This window comes from Drosophila nasuta, chromosome 2R (assembly GCF_023558535.2).
Source record: "Drosophila nasuta strain 15112-1781.00 chromosome 2R, ASM2355853v1, whole genome shotgun sequence".
Classification (NCBI taxonomy): domain Eukaryota; kingdom Metazoa; phylum Arthropoda; class Insecta; order Diptera; family Drosophilidae; genus Drosophila; species Drosophila nasuta.
Window position 1 is genome coordinate 12415704 of NC_083456.1, and position 11387 is coordinate 12427090.

Below are 11387 nucleotides of genomic sequence, written 5' to 3' on the forward strand. Positions count from 1 at the left end.
AAATAATTACGAAATGCTAACAAAGATAGGTGCACTGTTACCTAACTCTCAAACAAATCAGAAATAATAAACAGCAAAATTAATTATGTCAGCAGCGCATAATAAATATAAACTATGTAAAAATTATATAAATTGAGCCTAATAATATGCGAGAAATTTAAGTATATCATTGTTGGTAAACATTAGGTCAAGACCCCAGCCAGCAGGTCTTGAGGATGATGGCGTTTAAGTTTTCTCCTGACCGTAGTGCGATCACACGGCGTTAGACGTCTGTTTGGGTGACCTCTAAACCTCTCCGTGTATTTTTGTGCAATCGCCAATTTCAGGTACTTTGAGGTCGCGTTCAATGTCCGCCGTTGTCATGTAACATATATGGAGCTCTAATAATAAGCTATTACAAGGTCGTGATACACTATTATGTAATTTTAAGAAATTTTCTTCAAAATAAAAGTTTAACATATCATGGTTATTACATCTGTTGATAATCCGTCCAATAAATGTTACAATCTAAAGACGTACACACATAAGAGTTCGAAAAAGGTTTTTTTATTACACTAGTCCGCTTACCTATGAGAAGACAAAGAAACTTCGTCAAGCTCAATCTTTGTGCTGACTTTGCAGCCTGACAGCAGACTGAGTATCGCTCAATCCATACAGATTATTTACAAAGAAAGTACCAAGTAATCTGAATAATAAGAAATTTTAATAACATTTCTTTTAATTAGACAATTTTTGCCATATTCTGAAACAATAGAATTTTAGATTAAATACTACACAGTATTTGAATTTGTACTTGTTACTTCTTTATTAATAAAGTATAAATTTGTTTTTTGTAATCTACTTTTTCAAATTTTCATTAATATTATTTACAATAATGATGATGTAATAAATAATCGTTTGATAATGAGTTGTCTAGTTTCGATTTAACCCCTGGCTGTGGCTGCCACATTAGCTGCTTGCTGAGCAATTCCCAATCCTTGGATTGTGGCATCTCGAGTGTGCTGGCCAATGCGTTCAATTTTCTTGCCAATCTTCTTTAACCAACCGGCCTCAGATTGTCCCATGCTGATGGCCAGAATGAGGGCAACGAAGATGAAGACCTTGTAGAAGTTCATGTTGAGTTTATAATGGAAATATTCCTTGTAAGCTGAAGGATTCTGGAACTGTTGAAGGTCTTAGTGAAGCTGGATGACTGATGACTACACTGACACTTATGGGGCTTATATACCGCAAGCGAGCCAGCATCTGAATGGAACTGATAAGATGCGAACAAGCGTACGGATGAAAACGGTCGCTTCGAGGGGATTTTTGAAATAAAAAGCACTGTAAATATCAGTTTCTCAAATACAAGTAAAAAAAAAGTGGTCAAATTGATAAAGTGGGGGAATATTTTATAGACATAGATGTATGAATATGGTAAACGTTAAGTTTTTATTGCATTTTTATGTCTGTATATGGAACTAATTGTTGTTTTTCTAAAAACTTGGAATTAAAACAGTACACGTTTTTAGAGTACCATGTATAATTCTCAACAAAAATTATATAAAAAAAGGTCATATATTGTTATTATGAAAAAAAAACTTGTTCAAATTTCAGCTGAATTGACTATTTGGATATATAATACATATCTTAAGATAATGATCTACATACTTACATGTAAAGACATTCGAGTTTCTTTGTGAGAAAGAGGCCAAACGGAGAAGTGATTAAGTGATTTTTGATACATCTTATACAGAATATAGGTATATTTATCGGCACAAACTAAAAGCTACAGCAAACTCATTCATATCCATATATTAATGAACTATCTATAACGTAATATTTAAATATCAATTACACATCACTTTCGTAATTATCAGAGAAAGAGAAAGAGCTAACTGCCTGTGTTCAATGATTTGTTATTGTTACTACAAACGAGAAAACCCCATGCACATCTCATTCATAAATTTGATTCATAGTAAGTGTTCATATTGCACCCAGTAGTTGTTGTTTTTCTCGCTCTAATACGACAATCGTGATTAGTGGTTACCCGAGAAAACCACTTTTGATGACTAGATTAGAGGTGCGTCAAATTAAATGAACGCCATATTACTGAGAACTGGAATTGAACACTTTTCATATTAGTACTTTTAATCTGCATTTCATTAAGCTGACCTTTAAGAGAAGCTTCCATATATGATGGTAATTGGGAAATACCTTCCTGACAAACAAAAGAAAAATCTGATCTCTAATTTCTAATCAACTAATTACCTCAGGAATATTAATATGATTCACAAAAAAATTGTTTGCATCAATTCGGTTTTTAGTCTTGGATTTTTATAAGGTTATTTTGGGTAAACAAAATCCCCGTATCCAGGCTTATATCGTTACCTGTGTATGGAGGTATAAATAGGTATAGAATGCATAAGAACAACATCAGTTAATCAAAATCAGTTGAAATAACTACAGCTTACGCCTTTCGTTGACATTAACTTTACTTTAATTAAAACTCAATCTCAACATGAACTTCTACAAGATCTTCGTCTTTGTCGCCCTCATCCTGGCCATCAGTGTCGGACAATCTGAGGCTGGATGGCTCAAGAAACTCGGCAAGAGAATTGTAAGTTTCTGGAATTTCTTTCAATTAACATGAATTTACTATTATTTGTTTGATCTTTTTAGGAACGCATTGGCCAGCACACTCGGGATGCCACTATCCAGACACTGGGAATTGCTCAACAAGCTGCAACTGTGGTTGCCACAGTAAAAGGATAATGCTATACATTTTATAGTATAGAATCACAATTAGAATTTATTATAATATATGTATTTATTTAATTAGTGAAAGAACTTATATGCATAAATAAAAAATATTTAAAAAAATGACCACATTTATACAGATTTTTTTCTGACTTTTAAGAGATTTTAAATAATTGACAATATTAAAAAAAAATTATTTGAATACATATGTTTTTTAACGCTTATTGCTTTACAACATCCAATGCACATTTGGACATTCTGTAGGCACAGTGAAAATCTCTTATCTGTAATCTCTACTGAAAAGATTCTTTACTCTTCTGAATATATTCGTAAAACGAGATTGAAAATGTAATTAGACTTAGAAAGCATAACTTATAATAAACAATTTTATCAGTTAAAAGTTGCTATTTTCTTCAATAATCTTTGGAGGTTAAAGGACCATATCTGTTGTGGTTCATCACTTAATCACACATACACACACACTCGAAGCCGAATATTAATTTAAAGTTGTTTTTTAAACAAATACAGTTTTATATACTTTAATAATTTTTTATTGTAGCTTTAATGGGTTTTGTTTTTAATTCTATATACATATGTACATTGATTTCTTTTAAATGATCGATTTTATTTTACTATATTAATATGTATTTTTGTGGTGCAATAAATAAAATGTTTAATTATGAGTTGTCTGGTTTATATTTAACCCCTGGCTGTGGCTGCCACATTAGCTGCTTGCTGAGCAATTCCCAATCCTTGAATTGTGGCATCCCGAGTGTGCTGACCAATGCGTTCAATTTTCTTGCCAATTTTCTTCAACCAACCGGCCTCAGATTGTCCCATGCTGATGGCCAGAACGAGGGCAACGAAGATGAAGACCTTGTAGAAGTTCATGTTGTGAATTTGGTCAAAATATTCCAGGAGAACTATAGAACTGTTGTAGTAGCTTTGATTGATGTTGGTCGTCTGATGACTAAATTGGCAGTGATGGGTCTTATATACCGTAACCAAGCAAGAATTTCAGTGAAACAGATAAGATTTGCTCCCATCTTTCGTACGGATTAAAGCGTAGAGCAGAATTTGCTTCTAGGGGATTTTTTTAAATAAAAAGTACTTTGAAATTGGGTCTCTCAAATAAAAGTAAAATGTGGTAAAATAAATAAAGGGGGAATACTTTTCATACATGTATTTAATTTATAATAAAGTGTAGCCTTTTGTTTGAATTCTTTGGTACAATTATGTAAAACTAAATTTTTACTGTTCCAATAACAAAGATTAAAAACATATTTTTATGACAATATATAATTTACATTGCAATTCAAATTTATTTGACAATATTATTATATATAGTTGATTTAGTTAAATAATAAATAATTTGCATATATAAATAAGAGTCAAATAGGTTTTGTATGGCACAGGCAAGTAATAAATAAATAATTAAAATAACCTAATTTAATTTTTTTTTTTAATTTACAATGAATTAAATTTGAAATTAAATATAATTTCGATATCACTACCAAATTCATATACACAAAAATTACAAAATTAGATGTTTCACGTACACACATTTCACTTAATTTCAGTTCTGTTTTTAGTCATTGACATTATAGCAGGCAACAGCTGATCGGGAGTTGTTGTGCAGCCCTGGAAAATACATTGTTTGTTATTCACATTTTTTTTAAGCTTTTGTATTACGTTCAATACTTTTAATTGCTATTATGGTATTCAAAAAAAATATAAATATAAATATTACATATTTGCTTTTTAATAGTGCAAACAAAAGCAAATTCAAAATATTGCGCCAAACAACGGCTTGCGCTCACATTGCGCTGTCGCGGCCAACTTCGCGTTCAAAGCAACCCTGTGTACCGATGACGTTTGCACAGTTCAGTGTCACGGCGTTGACTTCCTTTCCTGTCAAAATAGTCGACAAAGGTTGGTGTAAATTTTCTGTGAACGTTTTGAAAAAGTCGAAAAACCACCACAACAAGCAACACAAAGCTGAAAATGAATGGCAAAAGGTCTCAATTGAATACCACCAATAAAAATGCCACAAAATACGGTGTGGAAAATATTCCATTAACGTCGATGTGAAACGATTACAAATAGATTTATGAGATGAAGGCGAACTTTGAATGAATTTGCGGCGTTGCTGTGTTGTGCATTTGTTTTTCGCAATACTTGTTACTGGTAGTGTGTATGCTTATTTCAATGTGCATTCCATTTGCAGATGGCTATCGGCTCCAAGATTATCAAGCCCGGCGGCTCAGACCCCGATGAGTTCGAGAAGTCGATTGCCCAGGCGCTCGTTGAGCTTGAGGCCAACAGCGACCTGAAGCCCTACCTCCGTGATTTGCACATCACTCGTGCACGCGAGATTGAGTTCGGCAGCAAGAAGGTAGGTTTGTTGTTACACTTTATAGTTTCCTCTTAGATCGCACTAATTTTCCACTTTCTTATCGCATATTTTGCATGCAGGCCGTCATCATCTACGTGCCCATTCCACAGCAGAAGATTTTCCAGAAGATCCAGATCATCCTGGTCCGCGAGTTGGAGAAGAAGTTCTCCGGCAAGCACGTTGTGGTTATTGGCGAGCGCAAGATTCTGCCCAAGCCAACGCGCAAGGCCCGCAACCCATTGAAACAGAAGCGTCCACGCTCGCGCACTCTGACCGCTGTGTACGATGCCATTCTTGAGGATCTGGTCTTCCCCGCTGAAATTGTGGGCAAGCGCGTCCGCGTCAAGCTGGACGGTTCTCAGCTGGTCAAGGTGCACTTGGACAAGAACCAGCAGACCACCATTGAACACAAAGTGAGTGTCGTTCTCTCCACATTATGTATGATTAAATTAACTGCAAGTGATGCATTGGATTGTGCCTCGTCTCCGTGTTATTTGCGGCGCGTTCTTTAAGCGCCGTGATTGTCAAAGGAGACGTATATTAATTGCCAATAACTCGTTATTGTGCGCCATCAAACGCATTTTTGCGGGCGTCCATCTCCATATATTGGCTACATTTCCATCGATATCAAAACACTGTGTGATTGCTCAGTGATTGTCAAACTGAACTCGAAAGTGACTCTCAAACTAGGTTATCACTCCACATTGTTGAGCTTATCAATTAGTCAAGGTTGCTGTAATACTAACTCGCCGGATACATGCATCCGAAACAGATGACAACTATAGACACCTTTTTAGACAATCGAAACATAGAAAGCTTTATCGTTCTTGTGTTATTTGCTGAACTAGTCTCATCGTTCAGTGATTGTCAAAAAGAACGCATAGTGACTTCCAAACCAGTTTATCACTCCACATTGTTGAGCCTATTATTGCCAAGGCTGCTACAATACTTACCCGCTGGTTACATATAAATATCCTCAAAAGAACACTTTCCCGTTCTTGTGTTGTTTGCTGAATTCGCTTCTTCGATCAGTGATTGTCATACAGAACGCAAACTGAATCCCAAGACAGTTTTTCACTCCACATTGTTGAGCCTATTAAAATACCAAGGCTGCTGCAATACTAACGCGCTGACTACAGACATATATTCTAAATATAGGTTGACAAATTCCTAGCATAAAATCCCCATCATAGAAACCTTTATCGTTCTTGTGTTATTTGCTGAACTAGTCTCATCGTTCAGTGATCGTCAGAAAGAACGCATAGAAACTTCCAAACCAGTTTATCACTCCACATTGTTGAGCCTCTTTTTTCCAAGGCTGCTACAATACTAACCCGCTGGTTACAAACATATATCCTTGAATATATCCACATTATAGAGAAACCTTTACCGTTCTTGTGTTATTTGCTGAATTCGCATTACCGTTCAGTGATTGTCAGAAAGAACGCATATTGATCCCCAAGCCAGTTTATCACTCCACATTGTTGAGCCTATCAAATACCCAAGGCTGCTACAATACTAACCCGCTGGTTACACACATTTATTCTACAATCCAAACACATGCAGTAAATACAGTTAATTAATTACCCCCGCCTATTTGCCTCCCGAGCGCCGTTTTTTGTTCGTGGCGCCTTGGGACTTCCTACATCGGCGGAAAATTAAACAAACATGTTGAACTTAGACTTGCGGCAATAAATTGAGTTGCAACAAATTGTTCATCAGTTTGACACTGTATTATTCAGTCTAATTATTATATTATTATATAAAAACATAAAATAACTTATATATTTCCTTCTTATTTGTAGGTTGACACCTTCACATCGGTCTACAAGAAGCTCACCGGCCGCGATGTTACCTTCGAATTCCCAGACAACTACCTGAATGTCTAGAGAGTGTTCCGCTAGAAAAGTCGTCGTGCTTGGTTCAGTTCAACAAAAGATTCTGTCGTACAGAAGATGGCTCTTTTAAGATGAACTGAAGAACGTAGCGTCAACTAAATAAACAGTAAACATTTTTAAAAATTAAATTCTATTGGTTTAAATTGTATGTCAACAACGTCTTTTGAAATTCGATTGCATTAGATGTAATTTAATCTTCACCAGCGCTAAGATATAATTTTTTTAATTCCTTGTCGCCGTTAAACACACACTGCGATGTGTCTTTGATGTACACGCACTTCTTTTGATTAAGTGCAACCATAAAAGGACCATCGAAACACCCTGATTATGTATCTTACACCTCGCCATGTGTGGAATAACATTGTGTTCCCCTAGGCGACATGTTCCATGCGTAGTTTAGATGTGGCGATTAATTAAAAAGTGCGTGGCGCATATTTATTGGATTCACTTTGTAACTTTTTTGTGAGTTCCCAAGCACCCCCCAACCTTCCTTTAACGCTTAGAACAAACATTTGTGGTAGCGAAGCGTAAAATCCTTGCCACACATGTGCGAAAAGGGGTTAATCCTGTGGCTGGCGGGTGTATTTTTCCACTCGACTCGGCTCATTTACATGTCCTGCTTGTAATTACGACGCATATGGGAATCGGTAATAAATATTTTGAATAATCACGTGTGCCATGCGTATGGAGGATGGGGTGTAATTAAAAGGGAGGAGTTGGTGGCTTGTCACAAAAAGGATTAATGATTTTGTATATCATGAGAACAAAGCAGGAACTTGGCAAAGGTCTGTTCTTTGTACGATTTATTTGATTTATGATCTTCGGCGGAATCAATGATATGGTATTTATTCAGTAATTCAGTTAAGTTATAGGTTAAAACATCAAAGTTTTTTATGGCAATCCACAATGTTTTTTGAATTGTTAAATAAAATTAACTTTTAGAAATTTTAAGATAATTTAATAACAAAAAGAGCTGTAATAAAACTCACTAGTACTAGGCTTCAAAAGTTAGATCAATTTTTAAAACTTACATTTCAGCACTAAAAATATATTAAAATATAATATATGTAAATACCCCGATAATTAGCAATGTGTAAAAAGTTTCTTTAGAGCAGTTTAAAAGGTCTAAGTCTCACTTTTCATCAATCGCCAATTGATATTTGTTTATTTTTAACTATTTTTATGTCCGCTTATGATTTATGTATATTAAAATTCTTATAAATTGTAATTGTGTTATAATTGGTATACAAACTATTTGGTTTCTGTCTACGCTAAAACTTATTTAGGATATTCACCACAATTAAATTTCAACATATTGGATTGTGTCTTGGATTGAATTTTAGCAGAGTCTTCAACCATTCAACATGTTAAGATGTTAAATATAACAGCGTCTTATATTTAGTATTTATTGTTATTATTCATAATTGACGTAATGGTTCAATTTAACATGACTTAGGTACTTGGAAATATTTGATCAATTCTTTTGCTGATAATTGATTATTTTTGTCCATAAACCAAGGATGAGTCAAACTCATATTCTTAAGTACTCTAATTTGTAATCACTATTGCGCAGCTCTACAAATATTAATTATTATTATGCTTTTAGCTTATCCAATTAACCTGGCTACCAAAGCCCAAAACTGAGACCACAACAAACCACGTTGATTGCCATTTTGATATTCGATTTGAGTCAACATTGAAATCACGCAATACAACAATTTCGAAAATGTATTAGAGCGAATGTCAGAGGAGAAATGTTCGAACAATGCAAACAATAATAACACTACAAGTCTCCAACCCCCACCGCACAATGTCTAGTCTAGTCTAGGAACATGGCTTGACCCACGCAATTAAAAAGTCTCCTTGTAGACAGGGCAATGTCCACGCTTCCCACCAAATAGCTTCCAATTCCAACTCTGTGCAGTTGTAGTTGTTGCAGTTCGTTTTGATTGATGGTTGGGTCTGCCTGGCACATTCGATTACTGTGGCCCTAAACAACAATTACAATGCGACGATTGATATCTTGGGCAATTCCATCTAAATGGATCCAGCGGGAACTACGACTATATATTATTTATGCAGCCTAATTGTCTGTGTAGTTGGTCAGTTTGTCAGGTGTCCTTGTGACTGGATTTACAGTTTGATTTGATTTTTTATATTTTTCTTGCATTTCCATTTGGTTAGCAGGGCGTATGCGTAACGCGTATCGCGTCTCGCTATCCAGCTGATCTAATTAAAATTCTATTCACTCTCCCACCCACAGAATATTGCTCTGTGAATTTACAGCCACTTTGTATGTTAATTTTATTTGGCATGTGCTTAGCGGAAAATGTTTATAGTGCTGAGTTTTCCTCGAGCCTGCGCGCGGATGGATGGGAAATTATTGAGTGAAGCTGAAATTATGTCATCACAAGTTGCGACAAGTTGCGAGTATTGTCAATGAGTCAGTTCTGTAGAGTTCCACTTCACTTTGGATTGTAAATAATCCATATATACTAGCTGGTCGAATTGTACCCTGTAATGTTAGCAAATATTGCAACCACCTTGTATGTATGTGTCTGCACATACTTACAAGCGTTATCATCTTATCAATGGGACCCACATGCGATTGTCCCTTCAATTTGTGTGTTTACTTGCTGTGTGTCACACAGCTGTGTCAACAACAACAGCGAGTGAAGTAGTCGGGGAGTAGTTGGGGAGTAGTCGGGGGACCCTCACTGGGGGTTCTACGTGCCTTCGCCGGTATATGTACAATCATATAGTATACTATATGCTGTTGTTAGGAATGTGTTTTCATAATCAAAAAAAAAGTGTAGCAGCGCATTCCAATTCCCGTTAACCAAAGTCAGAACACTCCGATTCGCTGAGTGCGATAAGCGTGAAGAAACAAAAACAAAACGAATCATTGATCATCATCTTGATACTCACACACACATACAACATACATATTTATAGGTATTATGTATCACGTTTATATATTTCTATATTTATCAGCGCGTTGCCATTGCATCATCATTCGCCGCGTTGGCCCACGCCCCCATCCCCCATCTCCAATCCCACGTGAGACCAAAAACCGGTTCCACTAGAAAAAATCTGCCAGCATATTTGAAAAACAACAAAAAAACAAATAGAAATATGAAAAAGGCGCTCATCATCTTCATCACTCTTATTTTTCTGCCGCTCTTTTAGCTTTTCATTTCTTAGAGAAAATACATAAAAACAAAAAAGATTAAAGAGCAAGCGAGATGGAGCTTGTTGGTCAGGCAGAAATAGTTGGCAAAACTAATATTTGTTTAGCAGCTTATCAGCATTCGCCGAAAGCAAAGCCAAACATACTTGTGCATATGCTAGATTTCCGCTGAACTTTCAGTTATTGTACAATTTTAATTTCAAAACTTTATGTTAAACAAACAAAACTGTTGGAGAAACGAGCGACCTCGACAGAAAGTGACTTCACCTTAAGAAGATTAACGATATCAACTCCTTATGGCACATGTGCAATAATAATAATTCTGGCAATTACGTTTTTTGATTGAAGATTGTTCAAAGGTTGCTTGCTCATCATCTAGTTAAATATAAAATATATATGGTACATTTATTCTACATTCGTTTTTCGAATTTCATATGAAATCAAGTTGTATATAGATGTATATTATTTTACCGCGAATCAGCAAAGTTCCGTGAGTAACTAATGAAAGATTGTTTTTCCATTAAAAATTATCGTCACAAATCCAATGGGGGTTCCTTATATCAATAAAAAATACAAATGAAATAAATAAAAAAAAGGGAAAAAATTAAATAAGTGAAATCATGAATTTAAAATGTTGCAAACATGATCAACAATTGATAACGCTTTTGAATTCTTTCGTTTTCGCGTATCAAATATGTAGGTAAAGAGCAGAAAAAAAAGACAAAACAACAAAAAAGTAGATAGATAACCACGCGCTCAGCAAGTGCCTGAACCGCATAGAGTTCCCGCCTTTCGATATGGGAAACCAAAAGCCCAGACATGCAACATAGTCCGACCAGACGGGGCCAATTTTGAACACGCTAAGGCGATGCGATAATGACACTGACTAAGCAACAAACAAACACAAATAAATGAGCGGTGGAGAGGGAAATTGACGTGAGTGGAGAGAGTGATAGTGAGAGCAAGAGAGGAAGAGTGAGAGAGTGAGAGAGTGAGCGTGAGCGAGAGAGTGAGAACAAGCAACAAGCGTGCTCGAGGGGGCCTAAAACAAAACTGGGTTAACACAGGCATTAATCAGCGACGGCAAATGTTGGCTTTGCCGATATTAACGAGCTTTGTTTGAAGTCTGTTGCGATGACGAAATGCCGGCTACACACAGCACAGC

General features: G+C 35.8%; 4 protein-coding genes and 5 non-coding genes across 9 annotated transcripts; 7 read left to right on the top strand and 2 right to left on the bottom strand.

The window, feature by feature from the left end:
- Window positions 1-780: 780 nt before the first annotated feature.
- Window positions 781-1199, bottom strand: LOC132785303 (cecropin-1/3). The gene has a single exon (XM_060791341.1). The coding sequence runs from the start codon at window positions 1113-1115 to the stop codon at window positions 924-926; it is 192 nt and encodes a 63-aa protein (XP_060647324.1). The 5' UTR covers window positions 1116-1199; the 3' UTR covers window positions 781-923.
- A 1230-nt stretch (window positions 1200-2429) lies between these two features.
- LOC132785651 (cecropin-C-like) lies at window positions 2430-2855 on the top strand. The gene is made up of 2 exons (XM_060791848.1): window positions 2430-2599; window positions 2662-2855. Exons 1-2 carry the CDS (start codon window positions 2501-2503, stop codon window positions 2752-2754), a joined length of 192 nt encoding a protein of 63 aa, XP_060647831.1. The 5' UTR covers window positions 2430-2500; the 3' UTR covers window positions 2755-2855.
- Window positions 2856-3300: 445 nt separating this feature from the next.
- LOC132785364 (cecropin-1/3-like) lies at window positions 3301-3709 on the bottom strand. The gene has a single exon (XM_060791430.1). It carries the CDS (start codon window positions 3628-3630, stop codon window positions 3439-3441), a length of 192 nt encoding a protein of 63 aa, XP_060647413.1. The 5' UTR covers window positions 3631-3709; the 3' UTR covers window positions 3301-3438.
- Window positions 3710-4570: 861 nt separating this feature from the next.
- Window positions 4571-7160, top strand: LOC132785847 (small ribosomal subunit protein eS7). Its single transcript, XM_060792137.1, has 4 exons — window positions 4571-4671; window positions 4967-5134; window positions 5215-5547; window positions 6940-7160. The coding sequence occupies exons 2-4, from the start codon at window positions 4967-4969 to the stop codon at window positions 7021-7023; spliced, it is 585 nt and encodes a 194-aa protein (XP_060648120.1). The 5' UTR covers window positions 4571-4671; the 3' UTR covers window positions 7024-7160.
- Window positions 5614-5752, top strand: LOC132787899 (small nucleolar RNA psi18S-1377). Its single transcript, XR_009632598.1, has one exon. It is a non-coding gene; the product is annotated as a small nucleolar RNA psi18S-1377 (small nucleolar RNA).
- On the top strand, window positions 5956-6102 carry LOC132787895 (small nucleolar RNA psi18S-1377). Its single transcript, XR_009632594.1, has one exon. It is a non-coding gene; the product is annotated as a small nucleolar RNA psi18S-1377 (small nucleolar RNA).
- LOC132787898 (small nucleolar RNA psi18S-1377) lies at window positions 6127-6275 on the top strand. The gene has a single exon (XR_009632597.1). It is a non-coding gene; the product is annotated as a small nucleolar RNA psi18S-1377 (small nucleolar RNA).
- LOC132787896 (small nucleolar RNA psi18S-1377) lies at window positions 6337-6483 on the top strand. Its single transcript, XR_009632595.1, has one exon. It is a non-coding gene; the product is annotated as a small nucleolar RNA psi18S-1377 (small nucleolar RNA).
- LOC132787897 (small nucleolar RNA psi18S-1377) lies at window positions 6524-6672 on the top strand. Its single transcript, XR_009632596.1, has one exon. It is a non-coding gene; the product is annotated as a small nucleolar RNA psi18S-1377 (small nucleolar RNA).
- Window positions 7161-11387: the final 4227 nt, after the last annotated feature.